Source organism: Sminthopsis crassicaudata, chromosome 4, assembly GCF_048593235.1.
Source record: "Sminthopsis crassicaudata isolate SCR6 chromosome 4, ASM4859323v1, whole genome shotgun sequence".
In the NCBI taxonomy this organism is placed as follows: Eukaryota; Metazoa; Chordata; class Mammalia; order Dasyuromorphia; family Dasyuridae; genus Sminthopsis; species Sminthopsis crassicaudata.
In genome coordinates, this window is record NC_133620.1 from 471,129,401 (window position 1) to 471,151,606 (window position 22,206).

Sequence of the window (22,206 nt, forward strand, 5' to 3'; positions counted from 1 at the left end):
CTCCCCTTTCTCCTTTCTTCCTCCCACTCAGGGGATCTCCACCTAGACATGGGAAGGGCCTGGGGGACATCTTGCATTTCTCAGTGTGGTCCAGACTTCTTCATTATAATTTCCCAACACCCATTTTCCATCCTTCTGAGGGTGGACTCTCCATTTGTTTCCATGTGGTGTCTATTGTTTCTCTGGCTCTGCTTCCCTTACTTTGCATCCACGGGTCACTGGCCAGGCTTCATTGCCCTTTGGCAGCCATTGCTGCTAGCTCCATTTACAGCTGAAGAATCTGAGACTGAGAGGTTCATCTACCAGCCTGAAGTCACCCAGCTGGGAAGTGTCAGAGGAAGGATCTGAGTCCTGGAATCCTTGTTCTAAAGTTAGAAGAGACTTCTCATCCAGTCCCTTCATTCAGTTTAGAATTCCGACTCCACTTATAGGAAGTCTTTTTCAAGGTAATTGGAGTTAAGTGACTTGACCAGGGTCACACAGCTAGTCAAGCGCCTGAGGCTGGTTCCAGGACCACCTATCCAGCTCCCTTATCTGAAGTCTTAGAGATCTAGTTCATTCTCCTTATTTAACAGGTAGAGAAAATGAGGCCCAGAAAAGTTGAGTGTCAAATTACCAAATGATTACTTAATAGAGCTAGAAAAAATTATGATGAAACTCATATGGAAGAACAAAAGGTCATGAATCTCAAGGGAAATAATGAAAAGAAAGGACGAAGGAAAGAACCTGAGCTAGAACTCAGACTATGAGAAAACTGTCGTTATCCAAACTATTTGGTTTAAAAATTTCTAGCTTGAAGAGAGGAAAAGTGTTTTTTTTTTTTTCCCTGTTAAAGACCGAGTGTTGTCCTCTGTAACGCACTCTTGGGGAGGACTGAGGCAGCAGGGGAGGAAGGTGGGCCCCTCTTCTCTCCCTCTCATCTCTCCCCTGTTGTCTCCCCTCAGTGATAGTTTCTGGGCTGAGCTGGACAAGGCTCTTGCCCTCAGGTTCCCAGGCTGTCCTTATGACAGCTGGAGGAAACATGGTAGTCCAGGTAATGGCGGTGATGGTTCACCTTGACTGGCACCCGCCATCCTCCATTCTCCCATGATGCTTTAGCTGGCCAGGCTTGCCCATCCTACATGAACATTAAAGCGCCCCAAAATAGAAGAAGGGCTTGCAGCAGTCACCTTATTATCAAGCAAAAGGAAAGCATTTATTAAGCGTCTACTACATGCCCTGCGCTGGCTGGGGAGACAAGTGAGCTACCGACAAGGAACATATTAAAATGGGGGGACACAGCAGAGATGTCGGGGTGGATCATGAAGTGAATGAAAACGGAAGCCACAGGTATCCCAGAAGGAAGGAAGGTGGAGGCCAGGGTTGGGTCCCGACCTCAAAGGAAGAAGAGAGGGACAAGATAAGGAGGGAGGGAACCTCCCAGGCACGCACAATGTCGGGGGCTGGGGAGATGGGACCTTGGGGTGAGCCGGTTTGGGCGGCCCCCAGAGGGGAAGGGGGAGCAGCCAAGGGGAGAAGGGGATTTCCGATTCCTCCCAGGCTGGGATCTGGGATCCCGCCTCCTCTTACCACCCCCCTCCCCATCTCCCCCAGCCGGGAAGGGCGGCCGGGAGGCGGAGGCCCCTGCCCAGCCCTCAAAGCGTTCCAACTCCTCCCATTGCGGTAGGTTAATGGGCCGGCCTCACCTGGCGCGGGGGCGGGGCGGGGTGGGGGAGTCCGAGCAGCCTCTGGGCTGTGCAGATCTGAAAGGAGATCCAGAACAGGAAAATTCCTCGGGATCTCTGAAACTTCAGGACTGGGAAAGCTGGAAAAGTTGGTCAGTTCCAAGCACTCGGTTTCCTGGTGCGGGGGGGGGGGGGGGAGGGAGGGAAAAAAGGGAGGGGGGAAATACTGGTTCTCTCTCTGCCATCCGCCCCTCCCCCATCTGTACCTCCTCCCCACCCCGCCCCCCTTTCTGCCTCCTCATCTCCCCCCGCCCCAAGGAGAGCTCCTAGAGAAAGAAAGCCGGGAAATCTCAGGACATTCTGAAAGGCATCTTGCTCATCAGTTAGTCTAGAGCAGGGGTTCTTGACCTTTTTGGGTCAGGGGCCCCTTTAGCAGCGGCCTGGTGAAGCCTTTGGTGTCCCTCCCCCAATAATTGAAGGAAACACTCTTTCCACTAGAGAGAAATGAAAATAAAGCTAGAATCCCACCCCGCCCCAGCCAAATTCAGGAACCTCTTGAAGGCTATTGGGGTTGATGGACCCCAGGTTAAGAACCCGGATCTAGAAGCCAAGATTTCCAGCTAGAAAGGCTCTCCAGTCTAATTTTTATTAGTGGAGTCTCTCATTTCCCACATGAGGAAACAGGCCCAGAGAGGTCATGTGGCCACAATTCAGGGGAGCTGGGATTTGAACCCTGATTTCTCCCAGGAGTCTTTTCTCAGCACCCACGGAGTTCGGTGCTCCCTAAAAAGCAGAGCCTGACCCAGGGGAACAATCCCTCGTGCCTCCCAGCTTGCTTTTCTGAAGGTTTCCTTGACCTGGGGCCTGAGTCAGAGGCGGACACACTTGAGCGACTTTGTCCTTGCCTTTGATTTTTATTAGTGCCTGGAACTGCTGGGGAGAAACCGGTTTGTGCCACGGCAGACACCCCCAGTTCGGGGCTCTAGGAGGGCTGTTCCAGCTCCAAGGCTACTTTATCAGAAGCGACACTGGAAGCCAACCCTTGCTGGGCCTGGAGCCGCCATTTGTATAGGATGGCAGGTCTAGGCCTTTGGACTAGACGGTCCTTCTGGTTCTAAATCAATGGCCCACAACAGCCCTGAGCAGAAAAGAATTCCCCTTTGTCCTTGGGCCCGGGGCTTTCCGGCCTCTGATCAGCCAGCTGCGGGGTGGGACCTGACCCTCCCTCCTCTCAGGTTTATGGCCCAGCCCTGGGCCCAGTCCCGCCCGCCACATCCTACAACTGGACCTTCAACTGTCCTTGCCCAGCACTGTTTGTTGTGTGTGTGAGGGAGCATGCGGCTCGGGAGGTGGGGGCCCAGCCGAGGTGGAGTGGGGGGGCAGGGCAGAGCAGCCTTTCTTCCACCTGACCCTCCCTCTTCAGGTCTTCTTTGTCCTGGCTCTGGACCCCCAGCCTCCGGCCAATCACCCGAGCCCGCTCAGGGAAATGAGCCCTGTTTGGTTCCAGGAGAACAATCCAGTTGAAAGGTGAGCTGGGGCTTGAGCTTGGCTCAGCCAACTGCGGCGCTGGGGGCGAAGTTCTCCTGGAACTATGAGGAAGTGATCGGGGCTGCCAGTCAGCCTCCGGCCGGCCCAGCAGCCAGACCCACAGGCCGCCTTGTGGAGGCCCCGCGTCCAGGTGAGTGACCAGAGGGGGATGGAGCTGTCCAGCAGGGCCCAGCAGCCTCCTGCCTGCGGCTCCTGGGGCTGCCCAAGGGGAGGGGGCGCTGCAGCCAGGGCACTTTGGGGTTACCGCTCCGGAGGCCACTTACTGGCACAAACCCAGCTGGGCAAGGGGCCCTGGGGCCTGGAACTGGTCCCAGCCCGCAACTCCTCCCCTCTTAGTCCTTGTTATTGATGTAACTGAGGAGCTGGGGAGTGGGAAGGGCCCTCCCAGGTCTGGCTTCCGCTCTGCGGGGGATACCCAGCTGTGTGATCTTGAAGGAGTCACTTCCCTTTCCCTGCTCCTAATTGTCTCCTCTAAAATTGTGTGTCTACATGTATATACTTGCATAGGTGCCTTATACAGGTGAGCACGCACACAGAGGGCATTGATAGATACATGTGTGCCTTGCACACACATGCATGTGTATATGTACCTGTATATATGTGCATTGCCTAAGGTGTACCTTGCATGTATGTCTCCATGTGTGCACACATGTATGTGTGAGCACACAGGTGCCTGTGATGTATCTGCATGTGTGCCTTGTATGTTACTGTATGTGTTTGGTACAAGCACATGTCTGTGCACAATGCATGTGTGTGTACGTGTATGTCTGTGGTATGTGTGTGTGTCTGTGGTATGTGTGTGCGTGTGTGTCTGTGGTATGTGTGTGCGTGTGTGTCTGTGGTATGTGTGTACGTGTGTGTCTGTGGTTGGTATGTGTGTGTGTCTGTGGTATGTGTGTGTGTGTCTGTGGTATGTATGTGTGTATGTGTGTGTCTGTGGTATGTGTGTACGTGTGTGTCTGTGGTGTGTGTGTATGTGTGTGTATGTGGTATGTGTGTACGTGTGTGTCTGTGGTTGGTATGTGTGTGTCTGTGGTATGTGTGTGCGTGTGTGTCTGTGGTTGGTATGTGTGTGTGTCTGTGGTATGTGTGTGCGTGTGTGTCTGTGGTATGTATGTGTGTACGTGTGTGTCTGTGGCATGTGTGTACGTGTGTGTCTGTGGTATGTGTGTATGTGTGTGTCTGTGGTATGTGTGTACGTGTGTGTCTGTGGTGTGTGTGTACGTGTGTGTATGTGGTATGTGTGTACGTGTGTGTCTGTGGTTGGTATGTGTGTGTGTGTCTGTGGTATGTGTGTACGTGTGTGTCTGTGGTGTGTGTGTACGTGTGTGTATGTGGTATGTGTGTACGTGTGTGTCTGTGGTTGGTATGTGTGTGTGTCTGTGGTATGTGTGTGTCAGTGGTATGTGTGTGCATGTCTGTGGTATGTGTGTGTAAGTGTCCACATATATTGGATGGGGGGAGAGTTCCAGCTCTAATTTTATGACTCAATGTTATTATCCCCCTTCCCCTCTGGGCCTCAGTTCCCTTTTCTGTACAACAAGGGGATTATATTCTGTGGTCTCCAAGGTCCCTTCCAACTCCAATTCTGTGCTCTTACTAAGCTGTACAGCAAGGTTAAGAGAGCCACTGCACTGCTCTGGGTTTTAGGAGGTCATCTTGGCTAAGGAGGGAGAGGGTGGCTAAATGCTGGATGGCCGGCAGCCCCACCTCCTGCCCTGTAGACACAGGGCCCATTGTGGCCTCTCAGAGCTCCCCCCTCTCCATGTCCCCCGTCTTGCTCACTGTCTCTCCCACTTTTATCTAGCAAAGGCTGATGGAAGGCTTTGGACAAGTCTCTTGTTAGGGTGGGAGCTAATGAACATTAGGAAAATGGGGGCGATATTTAAAATATTTAAGAGGGCATTCCTCACGCCAGTTCTTGAAAACAACTGAAATTCAAATTCATCTGGAGGATGTTAGGGCTGGAAGAGAACCCAGTGTTTGTTACAATGGAAGGGTCCAAGCCCCTCCCCTCAAATTAGAGGAAACCGCCCCAGGGAGGTTGTGTGCCTTATCCAGCCAGTCAGGATTTGAACTTGAATCACAGAGCCACAGAGGCAGAGCTGGAAGTGGCAGCAGAGGCCTTGGAGGCCGGCCTTCTCATTTTACAGATGAAGAAACTGAGGCAAATTAGGGTTAAATGACTTGCCCAAAGTCTCACTGTCACACAGTTGGGAGAACTGGGCAACACCTCACCCACAGTCTTATTGTTAGTTAAAGCAGTTTGTCGACATGCTCCCAGGACATTGTGCCCCAGCCTCCTTTGGATTCCTCTATGTACTTGGGAAAGAAATGATTTCTTTGAAGTATTTTCTCATTTCAGAGAAATGCCTCATAGCCTTCTTTTCAATGCATACAGATTACAATGGGTTTAATGTTTATGTTGGTGTTGTGGATTAATAATAATAACTAACAGTCAAATAGCACCTACTATGTGCCAGGCACCTGTGAAGTGCTTACAAAATATTGTTTCATTTGATCATCACAATCACCCTGGCAGCTAGGTGCTGTCCTTATTCCCATTTCCCAGATGTTGCAAGCTATGGGACTCTGGGCAGATGACTTGCCATCTTTTCGGCTCGGTTTCCTCATTTGTAGAATAGGGATAATGATGCTGTCTACCTGCTGGAGGTAAGCACAGGGCTTTGTGCTTATTGTGTACCACAGAAATTGATTGGATCATTGGACTCAATTAATATCGGACTCTCTCCTAGAGAGAGTCTGGATTTTATTGGACAGAAAATCATGGACACCTGGATTGGCTTCCATATTGGAAACAAGGAAAGAAAGCGCTCACAATTGGCTAGGACCTTTGAATAGCCGAAGCTCAAGTTGGAATCATGTTCTTGCTCCCTCGAACCCCAGAAAAGACAACATTTTGAAAGCGGTTTTGAGAAATCCCAGCCATGGAGGATGCTTGAGTAGAGGAGGAACAGACTCAGGGCTATGTTTTGGAAGTTTGGCTTGGCAATATAGCCAGCTGGGTCCTTCCTAAAATGGAGTTAATAGTAGTGACCAGAATCTCTCCCGACGGAATCTGAGCTAGACCATAGCAAGAAGCACTCTGGGATCCTTCTCTAACACAGCCAGAGCCCACACTTGACTCTTCACTGCCTCAGTGATACTGTTGACTCCCTTCAGCTTTGTGGTACACTGATACCTCTGGCTCTTTTTCCCAATGGAGATATTATTGTTTTCTAAATTCACACTGTCCTGAGCTTATTTCATTTATTTGTTTTGTCATTTAGTGGCCCATTGCCCGGGACAGTTTCCTATCTCTGTGTGTGTCTCTGAGTGCATGCATGTGTGTGTTTGCATGCAAATATATTTGTGTATGCATGTGTGCTCATTTGTACACATGTGTGCATGCATGTTTGCACAGTGAATTGGTTGGCGCCTTTAGGCATCCTTAGGGCATCTGATGGCACCTGTTTCTGATGGATGGTATTTATTGCAGGGCATGGCACAGATGAAGGGAAATACCCAGCCTGAGGGTGCCCCCCAGCAGCCCTCCGTCTTCAAGGTGGTTCTCCTGGGGAGCAGTTCTGTGGGCAAGTCCAGCCTGGTCATCCGACTCATCAAGAATGACTTCAAGGAAATCCTGCCCACGCTGGGCTGTGAGTTCCTGACTTTGCTTTTTCCTTCACGCTAAGGCCAAGGGAGTTAAATGGGGTTGGGGAAGAGCTGGAGCTGCATTTCTCCTTAGCATTCTTCAGATGTTCACCTGGATTTTAAGGAGCCAGGAAGAAATGTCCTTTAAAGGGGAGCTTCCTATCTGCTGTCTTAGGGCACAAACCTCCTCACCATGGGGCACTATTGCCATGAAGTCGGTGCCTCCTTCCAGAGAGACCAACTATGATGGCTTCCCAGAGAATTCCAAAGTGGGATGGGGCAAGGGAGTGGTTTTTAAGAATGTGAAGGGATGCCCTATGGAAAAGGGATTAGATCAATTCCTCAATGAGCGTCATTGGGTGCAAACTGAAAAGAAGTAAATTTAGGCTGCAAGCAATGAAGAATGAGAATATTTCTGGGTGGAATGAAATTCCTTGAGAGGTGATAGGTTCCTCTCTGGCCCAGTGGGCTGCCTTGCCATTCTGGGGGATCATGGCACTTCCTTCTTTCCTTTCCTGGTCGTCTTCTTCTCACTCAGCCATCTACATCTAATACCTTAAAAATGACCAGATGGATAAACTCATGTCTCCATCAATTTAACAGTGAATATTGAAGAATCACCCACTCTGTTCTGGGCTCTGAGTTAGCCCCTTGGGATGCAAAGATAAAAACCAAGGTTCCTTCCCTCAGGGAGCTTATATTCCACTGGGAGGATGTACCCCTTTCTCAGACAAATAAACAGAGGCACACAAAGTAAATATAAAGCAAATGGATGCCAATTCAGCATCCAAGATAGTGGGCACACCTGGACCATCCTTTAGAACAAGGCCCCATCTTCTAGTGATAGCCAGCCATCTTTTCTGCTCTCTGGACACAGACAGAATCGAAGGAGTAGCTCTACATTCCCTGAGGAGCAGATTTCACAGCAAGGTCAGCATAAATTAAACCAGGTACCATCTCCATTCCTAGTTTTGGAGATCAAGGGGAGAAGGACCTGGAAGTTTTGGGATGGTGGAAAAGCTACTGACCTTGGAGTGGGAGTGGGTGGGGCTAGGTTCAAACCTCTATCTTCTACTCCCTGTGTTTCTATTTTGGATTAGACAAACTCTGAACTGTGACCTATGATACTAAACCGCTTTCTTCCCTTGTGCCTCAGTTTGCCAGTCTAGAAAATGGGGGAGTTGGATCATATGACCCCTAAGGTCTCAGATCTAAATAACAGTAAATAATTATAATAATAGTACCCTTTCTGTAGGGCTCTAAAGATTTCAGAGTGATCCATTTGATTGTCACAGCAGCTCCTGGAGGCAGGTGTCCCCATATTATAGATGAATAACTTGAGGCACCAAAAGAAGGTATTTGCCCAGGGTTATATAGGATTTGAACTGAAGTCCTCCTGATGGGGATCAAAGACTTTTTTCCCTTCAATTTACCCTCTGAATGGGAAGCCTGAGAAATGAAAGTTATTCCCTTTGAGCCAGCCCTGGGACCATAGATTGTCGAATCAAGAGATCTGGAGCCTCTGCGTGGGCTGACTTGATGTGGTCATCTGACCCTGGAAGGGTATCAGCTCTGGAGATAACTAAGAGGCTCCATGGAAACCTCCCGGAGGAGTACTGCCCTCCACCTCCTACATAGAAAGCTCCCTCAAGCACTTTCACTTCTGTAGGCTTTTGGGGCCATGTGTAGGATGAGAGCAACACCTAGTGGACTTTTGGATTATAGCTCCAGAGCTGGAAGGAAAGCTAGAACTCTCTAGTCCAATCTTTTCATTTGACTTAGGAGAGAAACTGAGGCTCAGGAAGCTGAAATAACCAAAGCCATTTATGCCAGTCAGGCAGTCAGATGGTGCACTGGATAGAGCCCCAGACCTGGAGTCAGGAGTCAAATCCTGTCTCAATGGGTTCAAGAAGACGAAAATGGCATCATTATGTTATTTTTAAAATTAATTTTATAATTATAATTTTTTTGATATTATATATGCATGAGTAAAATTTTTATAACATTATCCCTTGTATTCATTTTTCCAGATTTTCCCCTCCCTCCCTCTACTCCCTCCCCTAGATGACAGGCAATCCCATACATTTTACATGTGTTACAGTATAACCTAGATATAATATATGTGTGTAAATCCAATTTTCTTGTTGCACGTTAAGTATTGGATTCCGAAGGTGTAAGTAACCTGGGTAGATAGACAGTAGTACAAACAGTTTACATTTACTTCCCAGTGTTCCTTCTCTGGGTGTAGTTGTTTCTGTCCATCATTGATCAGCTGGAAGTGAGTTGGATCTTCTTTAGCATCATTATGTTTGAGTACAGGTCCAGGGTGTCCAACTGTGGCTGATCAGATCAATAGAAGCTCAGAATGCTCCTTGGACACAAGTAGTTCCCATGAACATTTGGGGTGGTTTCTGTAAAACTTGGCTGTCTCTGCTCTAGTTTTCTTATCTGTAAAATGGGAATAATTATAGAATGTATCTCCCAGGTTTGCTGTGAGGGTAAAATGATAAAAGTTTTGCAAAGTACTTGAAAAAACTCCAAACTGCTAACAAGGATTGGGGCCTTTCCACCGATCTCTGATTCTCTTTAGAGGAAGTGGGGTTCTAGAGGGATTCTAGGGGTTGCTTCCATATAGCCACATGGGCAAAATATTAATACTGAAGAATTTTGTTTTCATGGGCAGCTTGGGGTCAGTAGAGAAGCTCATCTTCTTCTTCCTGTCTGTACTATTTATTCCACCCACACACACTGTTCTAGAGGCTCCAGAGGTATCCATTCTGCTGCTACTGAAATCTAGCCCTTCTTCCTATACTTAGGGCTTCCTGTGTGCTGGGGTAAACCAAGCTCCTCTGACTCATAAAAGATCTCTTCTAGGAGGCTCTCCCAGGTCCAGGACCTTGATGCAATCGGCACAGTTACTCTGCACAAATGACTGGGAGACATCATTGCTACAATGTATTCGTCTACTTCCCATCTGTATAAGCCCCTGATAGTAACTAACATTTATTTAGCAACATGTTTTATATATGTTTCTTCTCTGATCCTCCCAACTCTGGGAGGTGAGTGCAAATTGTTACCCCCAGGTTATAGATGAAGAATTGACTCTAGGAGAGGAAATGACAGCTAGGAAGTACCTAAGGACAGATTGTAGTTCAGATTCTCTTGACTCCAAGGCCAATGTGTTCCCTGTGTAACTTATCGGACAAGCCAAATAAGTCTTAACAAATGTGAATTCCAGGCTTTGATCAAAGAGATACAAAGTTTTAATTCGAAGCACTTAATTTGATAATCAAAGAATGCCTCAGAGTTTGGATTATGGGTCAAATGGTCATTGTCCTTGAAGTGTTGAAGTTGTTGAAGTTGGGCAGGGGGATTAGTCTCATTCAGGTTGGCCATGGGGAGAGAAGCAAAAGGAAAAGAGCAGAAGGGACTGCCAATGGGGAGATCTGTTCCCAGTGGAGGAATCACTTTGGGCCTTAGGTGCCAGCCAAGGATGGCAGGATGTAGGAGAGATGGGATACTTTTGGGGACAGATGTTGGCCAGATTAGGGGTTCATGACTTGTTATTTAGCACATATTATTTCAATATAATTGGTTTCCTTTATTATTCTCCGTATTTAAGAGCATTTGTAGAGAGCCAGAACCCTGGTGAAGTGTACTTGAAACAAGATGTTAGCTCAGAGGAATTGATGAGATGATGGTTCTCTAGTTTACAAGTACTTAGTACTTGGTATGGCGATGTATGGTTCTCTAGTTCACACATATTCAGTGTGCTGTAATGATGTCATTGTAATAGGGTATATAAGAACTGGGGACAGGAAGTCACACAGAAGTCAGACTGGCAGAATGGCAGATTGGCAGACTGCTGAGAGAGAATGAGTCAGACTATGACAGATGCAGACTGAGTAAGAGACAATAAAGACTTTGGACTCGATTCTTGTCCATTCTCGTGGTGATTATTCTGCTGAGACCAAGGCCCTTCCGGAGGACCGCCAGAAAGCTAGCCTGAACATTACAAGCATGAGCAGGGTCCTCATGTTTTACCAGATTGCCCAAGAGAAAGGATCTAAATGATCTTTAAGCAGTGACTTTGGATTCAAAGGACTTGCTTTCATTGTATAACCTTGGACAGCTACCCACTCTTTCTGGGGCCCAGGGACCTCTTCTTTGCTGAGAAGACACTGAATTTGTTGGTTCTGAGATCCCATGATTCTCTGAATTAGGGCCTCCCCAGAGTGGAATAGGAAGGGTTGGGAAGTGGTGATGGAGTGAGGTCTTCATGATGGGAGGTCTTTAAGAGGAGCCTGGATTAGCATTGTCCCAGTTGTTGTAGAGAGGAGTCCTGGTTAGCCTAGAGGGCCCCTGCTGTGCTAGTTCTGCAAACATACACCAGATGGCTCCTGCTTCATTATTGAAAAAAATTGCACAATATTACAACAGGACACCATGAGATTCTTCATGGCCAGTAAGATAATCATCCTCAGTTGCTACTTCCATAGCAAAGCAAAGGGCAATAATAGAAGCAAAATACTTGCTCAGACAAGCGGGTTTTGTCCTACGCCCACACATAAGGCAATAGGAACAGTCGGCGACAGATGCAGCCTGAGTCAGCTTCCAAAGTTAGCACCAGGGCATCCAATCCTGGATGAGTGGAGGCAGCAGGTGGAGTGGGAGCAATGCCGGGGCTGAGGTCAGAAGGCTTCTGTCCTAACTCTGCAGTGGGGGACACAGCCTGGCCGTGGGACTCAGCTTCTACCTTTGTAAATGAGGAAAATAATTAATAAAATAATGATATAATAATAACAATATTCACTACTGATTGCATGGGTTTGTTGAAATAATTTAACAAAATTTACGGTGTAAATATAAGGCATTGATGCAAATCTGGTATTGATTTATCTGTATATATGATTTTTTTCCCATTGAATATAAACTTTTTGAGGGCAGGGCCTGATTTATTTTTGTAAACCCACCTTTAGCCCGGTACATGGACCTTTGGGAAAATGTTTGCTGATTGGCTGATTGATTGATTAAGACCCCGGCAAAATGGAAATTGTCAGGATTGTCATCTCCAATATGGCAAGAATGAATTCATCCCACCACAGCTTGTCTGTGGCCCTGAAGGTTCAAGCCACAGAATGATCAAGTTAGATTCAGGAGACTTAGTGATCCCCATCTTCCATTTTTAAGGGGAGAGATAAGAGTCAGCTTTACTGGAATCTACCAGACACACTTCCTATTAAATGCCTTGTATAAATGTAAACATACAGGTTGTGAACACTATTCAAAGCTCCACAGTGACAATTCTCAAAACTTTTGGTCTCTGGGTTACTTTTCAGTCTTAGCAATTATTGAGACCCCCAAAGAACTTTTATTTCTGTGGCTTAGAGTGAGATCCTGATTGGTGCAAATGATGAGCCCTTGAAGTGGTTATATGCACTCAGTCTATTTGAAGCTATAATTATATATACTAGGGTCACTGAGTTTAGCTCAAATGAAATTCAAATAATACTAGCACTATAAAGGATTATTAGGGGCACTAATTGAGGCCTGGCTCTATATCCATCAGTATTTACCCAATTTAAAGTTAAAACATCTTAGTATTATTATAAAAATCACCTTCCATGGGGTCTCAGGAATGCCTAGGACCACATTTTGAGTACTAGTGATTGAAGGATGCAGAGATGAAAAATACCCAAGATTTTACCCTTGAGGAGTTTACAGTCTTGAGTTTCAAACAATCCAGTTCAGTAAACATTTATTATGCATCCACTGTATGCAAGGTCTGACATATCCTAGTTATAACTCTGGGTAAGTCAGTTCATCTTTCATTGCTAACTCTCTGTCAGGGAGCAAGAGCAGATGGGCTACAGGAGTCCTTCTTGGCATTAGGAGGACCTGAGTTTGAATTTCACCTGGATACTTACTGTCTGGCCAGGGTGTGACTGGGGCAAGACACCATGTCTTAGTTCCCCAAGACTATATATTTTAAGGAAAGTGCCAGAGGGAGATTTCTTCAACAAGTTCCTTATGCTAATGAGATTACATGATTAATTCTAGTCTCTGTCATTGTGTTCTAGGCCCTGAATTGGGGAGAGCCCGAAAAAGAAATCAAAGCAGGGCTGGCCCTCAGGGAGATTCTATTCTACTGGAGGGGAGGTGGGAGGGAGAGAGAGAGAGAGAGAGAGAGAGATAAAGAGAGAGATTCAGCATTTCAGGAAGGAAAATACATAGTAATCTCAAGAAGAAAAAGTTAGCAAGACTGTGTGTGCACATATGTGAGTATACATGCATGTACATGCACATATGCGTGCATATGTATGTCTGTGAGAGTGTGTTTATTGTATATCTATTTGTGTGTGAGGGTGTGTATACATATGTATATAAGTGTGTCTATGTGTGTGTATCTGTGTATATGTAGTAGTGGAAACTGTCCAAAACCTGTCATATGAGAAATATTGAAAAGGTCTAGGGGTGTTTGGGAGAGGAGATGACTGATTGGGAGGTAGGGAATCCCACTAGCATCTTCAGACATTTGAAGGTGGGAGAGGGATGGACAGGACTGGATCGAGAAGTCCACTGGTTTGACTCCATTATAGAGGGTAAAAAGGAATTCTTGTGATGTGAGTGGACGGTACATGGTCACGGGGCACTGAAAGCTTTGGCCTCATCCCCAGGAACTGTAAAACAGATCATGGTTCATGATGAATGACAATTCCTGCTTCCCATCAGTACCCTGATGCAGTATTTCTTTCCTCCCAGGTGCCTTCTTCACTCAGATGATGGAAATAGACAACTCAGCCTTAAAGCTGGAGATCTGGGACACAGCGGGACAGGAGAAATATCACAGCGTTTGCCACCTCTACTTTCGGGGAGCCAATGCCGCCATCTTGGTTTATGACATTGCCAACAAGGTCTGGATGCCCTCGGTGCTTACGGTCTCTAGATAGCCTTTGCTTGGTTTTGGGGATCTGATCCCTTTTTTTTTTTGAGCTCATAAGCAGATCAAATCCAGCCAGAGTCCTGAGATTCCTTCAGTTGTTACCCGATCTTGGAGGCCTCCCTTCCACTTGCCTCTCCTCTGACCCCGTACTCATCAGAGTTCTCATCTGCCCCCTTCTCTTCCCTCAGACCCCCCCCCTGCCTCCCCAGCCAGGCCTTCTCTGTCCCTCACCTGGACATTTGCAGGAGCTCCTAGTTGGTCGTTGCCTCCAATCTCTCCAATTCCACTTCAATCCCATCTCTGGTCAGTTACCAAATATTTATTAAGAAACTACTATGTGCAGCACTGTGCTAAGGGCTGAGAATACCAAAAAAGGCAACCCCCCTCCCCGCCCTCAATCCAGTCCCTCAAGATAATCACAGCCAGACAGCATGCAAATAACTCAGTACAAATACGATTAATTCAGGATGAACTAGAGATATTCCAAGAGGGGAAGCACCAATTGAAATGAAGATGTTGAGGAAGGCTTCCTGTAGAAAGGAAGATTTTAGTGGGAACGTGAAGGAAGCCAGGGAAGCCAGGTGATGGAGAGGAAGGGGAGAGAATTCCAGGGCTGAAGAACATCTTGGGTTGCACAGCTGCCAAGGCCTATTCCCAAAATTCAGGCCAGATCATCTTACTCTCCTACTCAATGAACATCAGTGGCTCCCCATTACCTCTACAATAAGATACAAGCTATTCTGTTTGACATTTAAAAGCATGATGCAGCTCCAGCATTTATTTCTCTCTGAGTCTGCACCATTCTCCCTAACATACTATATGTTAATAACCAAATTGTCCTATGTGTTCTTCCCCTCCGAGAATCAAGAAGAGCTGAGTTTAAATCCTGCCTCAGATACTTCCTAGGGTTGCGACCCTGGGCATGTCACTTACCTCCCTTATGTCTTAGTTTACTTATCTGTAAAATAGGGATAATAATAGCACTTTCCTTCCAGGGTTATTGTAAGGTTCAAATGACTTAACATATTCACAGTGCTTTGCACACTTTATGGAGCTACATAAATGCCATCACTTAGTATGACATTACCACTCATCACCACTGTGACTTTACCCAGGCAGACCATCATGCTCAGAAGGCCATCCCTCCTCACTTTAGCCTCTTAGAATCTCAAATTCCCTATAAGGCTCAGATCTCCCGTGCTACCTTGTACATGAGGTGCCCCTTCCCCATTATTTTACATACATTTTGTAATTTTTTGTCTGGATATATTATATCCTCGAACTGAATGCATGGTACGGTGGCTAGAGCTGGGTTCAGATGTCATCTCACGCACCTGTTATTTGGGTAGCACTGGATCAATCACTTAAACTCCCTCGACCTCAGTTTCCCCATATGTAAAATGCAGTGCTGGATTCAGAGACTTTAAGATTGCTTCTAGCTCTAACCCTTGAACCTGTGAGATCCGGATCTGGTTTCATTTTCTCTTTTAATCCCCCAGTGTCCAGCACAGTGTTTGGCTTTTGGTAGACACTTACTACATACTGATCCAGTTGAGCTGAGCATTAAATAATCTCATGATATCATGTGCTAAGTCTAGGTTAGTCACTAGAAAAAATAAACATGAGAAGCACATTCATTCTCATTAGCGGGTCTTAGCATACTTCTTGAATGGTAATCTGGATTTATGTTGCATCTTTTGCTCCCAAGCCCAAAACTGGTTTTAAAAGAAAAAATTAGCTGATGTGCTAACACTCCCTAAAGAGGAGCCAAAATTCCCAAGATTACTCATTGAAAATCAACTTAATCTAGAGTGCCCCAGGTGCTCCTCTTTGGGACTGAACTGTTGTTTGTGCTTCCTCCTGGAAGGACTGGGCTTTAGCTGCAATCTCTCCATGACTATTTGATCTCAGCCCTTTGGGTTTTCTGGAGACAGCTGTGGCCAGAGACTAGCTCTCCTGGGAAGGCCATATGTTCAGAAGTGCATGAGAAAATTGCATGGAGGACTGACTGGCCACTTATCGGCTATATTACCTTGGGGATCGCCTTTGTGTTCAGTTTGGATGAAAGGGCTTTTCCCACTGGATCCCTTCCAACTCTCAGATTCTGTAGTGATTTCCCCCATTTTATGAAGCTCTCAAGGGACATGTTATTTGGGACTCTGAAGCAAGTATTAATCATATGTGAATAAAAAACAAACAAACCAAAGTTGAATAATGATCAAAGCTGAAAAATAAAAACAAATTATGAGAATTTCAAACATCAAATAGGAGAAAAAGGGTCTCAATAGCAAACCAACACATTAAAAAAGTACTTGTTCTTGGGAGGCATAGCAACTAGAGTGCTGACATCTGACTTCAGAAGGCCTGAGTTCATATCTTGCCTGTGATGCAACATAAACCATCTCATCTCTTTATATCTTAGTTTCTTCCTCTTTGAAATGAGGAAAATAATCTCACTGGAACATAGCTCTTATAGGTACAGAGGAGAAGATGTTTGTAAAGTGCTTGCCAGCCTGGAAGCTTCCTGAAAACATCAGTTTTCCTGCTACTTTGTTTTAGCCGATCAAACTGAAGAGATTATTATACACTGTTTTCTTTTGAAGGATTCTTTCCAGAGGGCCCAGAATTGGTGGAAAGAGGTGGAGAATGAATTTTCACCTGAAGAAATTGTGGTGATTTTAGTAGGCAACAAGACAGATCTTGAGGATTCTCGGGAAGTGACCCTTGAGGTATGTGTTTGGTCATTGTCTGGATACCATTACCTAATAGTGCTCCAGGTTAAGAGGGGACCGCCTAGTCTTAAAAAAAAATAAAATAAGTTTTATTGATGTCTTTTGTCATTTCCATCCATATGGTAGACAAAAGTCTCCTTTGTGGCAAAGAAATTTAGTTAAATGCAAACACTGGATGTAGGACAATGTATACCATATTTTGGCATAGGCCTTCATTGTTTTTTTCATCACTTAGAGCTCACCTGGACATATGGTCTTTTGGGAAGAACATTAGATTAAGGATTGGGAGACTTGGAAATCAGGAGAAGTGGGTGATGGTGGCCAAGTCTTGCTCCATTCTCTGCCTTGTCTGTAAAATTACTGGGTTGATCCAGCTCTAGTTCTCCTTGGTACTTTACAGCTTCTTCTTGTCTGGGCTGCTGTGTGTTTTAAGATCCAGAGAAAGGCCTATGTTGTTTTGGAGTCTTGGTTTCACTTTGATTCTTTGTAGAAAAGCTTTTCAGTTTTTCTTGAAAAGGTCAAAGTTGGGGAAATCGGTAGAGGTCAAATCCAAAGACTGAGAAAATTGTCCCTCTATTCACAAATGGGGAAACTGAGGCCCAGATGGGGAACCACTAACAAATCATGTTACCTGAACCTAAGATTTCTCAATCATAAAATGAAGGGATTTGGCTAGAGGGCCTCCGAAGTCCCTGATAGTCTATGGTTTAATGACCATTCTGACTCAGTTTCTAGACTTATAGAATGGAAAATTTGGACTTTATGGCCTTTGAGGTCCCTTCCAACTTTCAGTTTATGATCCCATGACTGGACTGAGCCTCAGTTTCTTTATCTGTACAATGATAGAGTTGGACCATGTGGCTTCTTCCAGTTGTAGCTAGAAGGGACCTTAGAGATGATGTAGTTCCACCCTCTCATGTACCAGGTAAAGTCAGGTTCAGACAGAGTACTTGTCATTGGAGGTCAGAGACTTATTTGTTTATGCCAATCAGAACACATCTGGGAGTTGGTGCTCAGTTCTGGGTGCCCCATTTTAAGAAGATGCAGTGGAAAGAGCCTGAATATTGAGAGGATCTGACAGTCACAAGCTGTGTGTCCTCTCATAAGCCGCTTGGTCTTAGGCTTTCTTTCAATTTTTGTAAAATGAGAGTTGGACAAAATCAGAGATTCTTCATCTTTTTTTTTTTTTTTTTTTTTTTTTTTTTTGAGGCTGGGGTAAAGTGACTTGCCCAGGGTCACACAGCTAGGAAGTGTTAAGTGTCTGAGACCAGATTTGAACTCGGGTCCTCCTGAATTCAAGGCTGGTTCTCATCCACTGCACCACCTAGCTGCCCCCCCCCTTTTTTTTTTTAATGTGACTGTTGCCTTTGATACTTTGGTGATATCTATGGAGGAATTCTTGGAGTCTTGTTTTTAAATGCTTTCCATATCTTTTTTTTTTTTTTTTTTTTTTTTTTTGCTGAGGCAATTGGGGTTAAGTGACTTGCCCAGGGTCACACAGCTAGGAAGTGGTAAGTATCTGAGGCCAGATTTGAACTCAGGTCCTTCTGACTTCAGGGCTGGGGCTCTATCCACTGCGCCATCTAGCTGCCCCTGCTTTCCATATCTTAAAGTGCTTTATAAATAGAAGCATGCACCAAAAGGAAGGGGATTACAAAGGAAACTGATTATATTGAAATATAGACGACAAATATTCATATTAAAATATCAAGGTCATTATCCCAAGCTAAGCACCCCAGAGGGATATGATTGCTATGTTCTCATAAAACTTTAGAGCCTCTGATCTATGATCTCAGAATGCTTGGGGACCTGCCACTAACTAACTCCTTATACTTGAGTGTTATTCAGATGTGTCCAAGACTTCATAATCCCATGGGCCACAGCACTCCAGGCCCTTCTATCCTCTACTATTTCTTGAGTCTGTACGAGTTCATTTTGTTGCTTTCATGAGAGGGTTTAGTCATCTCATCCTCAGCCATCCCTTTTTCCTTTTTCCATCAATCTTCCCCAACATCAGTCCCAGATGGGACTCATTATGTGGCCAGAGAATTTAAACTTCAGCTTCAATATTTGACCTTGCAGTGAATAGTCTGAATTAATTTTTTAAAATATTGACTGATTTGATCTCCTTGTTGTCTAATTCAAAAGCATCGCTTCTGCAGCACTCAGCTTTTCTTATAGTCCAACTCTCTCAGTCATACGTTACTCCTGGAAAAAAACACAGCTTTGATCGTGCAGACTTTTGTCAGCAAGGTGATGTGTCTGCTTTTCAGTATGCTGTTCAGATATGCTATAGCTTTCCTTCCAAGGGCAAGCCCCTTTTAATTTCATGGCTGCAATGGTCTTTGAGCCCAAGAATCTAAAATCTGACACTACTCTGTTTCTTCTAAAGGGCTCTGGCCCACATGTACATGTAATGATCACCTTAATCAAATTCATCCATTCTCATCTTTGGATTGACATCCCGAGATGTCGATGTTTCAATTTTCCATCTTCTGATTGACCACTTTCTTCATTGTTCTTCCATTCCAGCTTTCTCTACAATATTGATCTTTACAACCTCAGCCTTTCTTTTCACCACCAGGCATATCCACAGCTGAATTTCCTTTTAATTTTGGCCCAGCAGCTTCAATAGTACTGGAGCTACTTCTAGCTGTCTTCTATTCTTCCTCAGTTGTGTATCAGGCAGCTTCCAACCTGGGAGACTCCTCTTTCTTCTTTTTTTTTTTTTGCTGAGGCACTTGAGGTTAAGAGACTTGCCCCAGGTCACACAGCTAGGAAATGTTAAGTGTCTGAGAACAGATTTGAACTCAGTTCCTCCTGACTTCAGGGCTGATGCTCTAACCATTACGCCACCTACTTACCCTCAGGGACTCATCTTTCAATGTCATCTCTTTTCTCACTTGAGTGTGGCCCTTGGGTTTTTCTTGGCAAAGATAGCTTTGCCATTTCCTCCTCCAATGGGTCACCTTTTGCCAGAATTCTGCACCAGAAATCTGCATGGCTTAGCTCCTTGTTTCCTTGAGCTACTCAAGCTCCACCGCCCTACCAAGGCCAAGGGAGGATAAATTTGAGTCCATGTCACTCTTTATGTGGAAACCGAGAAGCTTGTAGAGGTGATCTCTAATATTCTTTCTGCCTATGAAGTGAGGAAATAAATAACAAATGAGAGAGTCTAATCAAAGTGCTTTTGCAAACTTTAAGCCAGTAGAAATGCTGGTGACACTAGTTAATGTTAGTTTTCAAGATTCTAGGACTTTGAGTTCATTTTTTCCTCTCTTTCAGGAGGGAAAAGCGTTTGCAGAAAGTAAGAAGTTATTGTTTATGGAAACCTCAGCTAAATTAAACTACCAAGTGACCGAAGCCTTCACTGCCTTAGGTAAGTAAATAATAATAATAATAATAATAATAATAATAATAATAATAATAATAATAATAATGATAAGGAAAGCTAACAATTATATTGCGCTTACTGTATGCCCAGCACTATGCTAGATATTTCACAATTATGATCTCATCTGACCCTTATAGAAGACCTGTGGAGGTAGGTGCTTTTTTAACAACTGAGGAAACGGGGGCAGCTAGGGGGCGCAGTGGATAGAGCACCAGCCTTGAATTCAGGAGGACCCGAGTTCAAATCTGGTCTCAGATACTTAACACTTCCTAGCTGTGTGACCCTGGGCAAGTCACTTAACCCCAGCCTCAAAAAAAACAAACAAACAAACAAACAAAAAAAACAAAACACAACTGAGGAAATGGAGAGGCCTTGAGACTGGGGAGCCAGAAGATTCAGTTTTGGTCTTTCCCTCCCACCTGAGTTCCCTAGTAGCTGTTCACAATCCACAGTACTCTGTAGTTCAGAGGTCAAATAGTCCAAAACCCTCATTTTACAGATGAGGAAACTGAGGCTAAGAGAAGTCACAGGACTAGATTTAAAACTGGAAAGGCCATTTAGTCCAGCTTCCCTCAATTTGTGGATGAGGATTGGGGTCCAGGGAAAGGCAATAATTTGCCCAAGTGGCAATAGAAATAGGATTATATGTGTATAGTCTGTTCCCCAAGAGGATGGAAGCTCTTTGAGTACAAGAATATTTTTGTTTCTTTGTATCCCCAGTGCCTAGCAGAGTGCCTGGTATGCAGTAAGTGCTTAATAAATACTCATTGATTAATTGATTGGCAGCCTTCCATCTTGGAGGGCTGCAATATAAGCTTATATAAAAGGCCCTGTCATTAGGAAATGTATTCCTGCACTCTGTGGGTCTTGTCTGTCTTCCAAGCCTCTTGGCACTCAGGAGAAAGGCTGAGATAAATCAGAGTGATGATTAGAAGCATTGATTTGGGAACTTACCCTCCACAGATCCCGCAATGTGACTTTTAAGTAAGTGAGAGAGGAGTTGGCTTCTTGGGTAAACATCTTGCTACTTTCTCTTTTTCCTTCTTTTCCTAGCTCGTGAACTATTAAAAAAGGAAGAACAAAATGGGGGTCAGACTCAGCAGGGAGGCCCCCGGGTGGACCTAAAGACAACCAGAACAGAGAAGAACAAATGCTGCCTGGACTAGGGGAGGCAGGGCCCCAAAGAGCCCTCCCCCCACTTTGGCTTCCTCTTGGCTTTTCCTCATGAAGATGAGGCTCTTGGCCCATTCCTGAAAGTGCCTTCGTTTTAGCCGGAGGAGAGCCCTGCCCCGGCTGTGGCAAGGGTGACCTGGAAAGTTGACTCTTCAAATATTGGACTTGCTGTCATACAAGTTCCCCCTTCCAGGGGCAGAGGAGACTCATGGAGCCTTCAAGCAAAGCCTCCTGATGGAGCCTGTGGGAGGAGGGATGGGCCAGGGGCGTCTGGGAGGGGCCACTGAGTCTGGAGCCAGAACACCTGATGCCTCCATCTGTGGGGAGCTTCTCAGGGACACCCTGGCCTCTCCCTCTCAGACAATCACTGATTTAGAGCTGATGGGGAGCTTGGAAGACATGTAGCCCGACCCCCTCAATTCTCAGCTGAGAAAATGGAGACATGGATTGTTGAAGGGACCAATTGTAAGAAACCCACTTGGAAGGGGGCCAAGGCAGGCTCTGAGTGCTCTAACCACTGCACTGCCTGGCTGCCTTCTGATGGGCCAGAGTGGCAGGCACTGGGGGAGCCCAACTCCAGGTGGACATGCCATCCAAACACAACTGGAAGGAGCTGAAATGGGAAGGGCAGAAACACTTAAATATCGTGTATACTTCTCCATGCCTTCATATTTATACCTTCTTCCTAGATGATTAAGAAGATGCTTTTCAAATCATTGTACAGTTTCCTGAGCCTCAGTTTCCTTCTCAGTAACTTGTGCATAATTGCATTGGAAATATTATGTCTCCAGAGCCACAAGACTCACTTCTTGTACTCACTTACTGTGTAGCCTGTTAGCTCCCTGGGCCTCAGTTTCCCTGTCTATTAAATAAATTAAGCTAAATGGTCTCTAACCTCCTTTCTAGCTCTAGATATACTGAGGTCTCATACTCCCTCATCATGGGGTTGATGTGAGTAAATACTATGCAAATTGAAAAGCAATATGGAAAGGTATTCAGTCAGTCAGTCAATCAATAAGAATTTATTAAGTGCTTACTGTATACCAGGTACTATGTGAAGAATTGGAAATAGAAATACAAGTAAAAAGGACAGTTCCT

General features: G+C 45.4%; 1 protein-coding gene across 2 annotated transcripts; it reads left to right on the top strand.

Moving 5' to 3' along the window:
- The first annotated feature begins 1,697 nt into the window (after positions 1–1,697).
- RAB17 (RAB17, member RAS oncogene family) lies at positions 1,698–21,997 on the top strand. 2 transcript variants are annotated; one of them, XM_074264403.1, is made up of 7 exons: positions 1,698–1,816; positions 3,088–3,342; positions 6,712–6,871; positions 13,629–13,780; positions 16,413–16,538; positions 19,827–19,920; positions 20,989–21,997. In XM_074264403.1, exons 3-7 carry the CDS (start codon positions 6,715–6,717, stop codon positions 21,099–21,101), a joined length of 642 nt encoding a protein of 213 aa, XP_074120504.1. In that variant the 5' UTR covers positions 1,698–1,816; positions 3,088–3,342; positions 6,712–6,714; the 3' UTR covers positions 21,102–21,997. The 2 variants fall into 2 exon arrangements, with proteins under 2 accessions (XP_074120504.1, XP_074120505.1); XM_074264404.1 differs by having other exon boundaries at positions 1,701–1,816; positions 3,088–3,191.
- Positions 21,998–22,206: the final 209 nt, after the last annotated feature.

Coding starts and splice junctions, on each gene's coding strand:
- RAB17 (XM_074264403.1), top strand. CDS start 6,715: ATGGCACAGATGAAGGGAAATACCCAGCCTGAGGGTGCCCCCCAGCAG. Junction 13,781..16,412: donor TTTATGACATTGCCAACAAG/GTCTGGATGCCC, acceptor TTTCTTTTGAAG/GATTCTTTCCAGAGGGCCCA. Junction 19,921..20,988: donor CGAAGCCTTCACTGCCTTAG/GTAAGTAAATAA, acceptor TTCTTTTCCTAG/CTCGTGAACTATTAAAAAAG.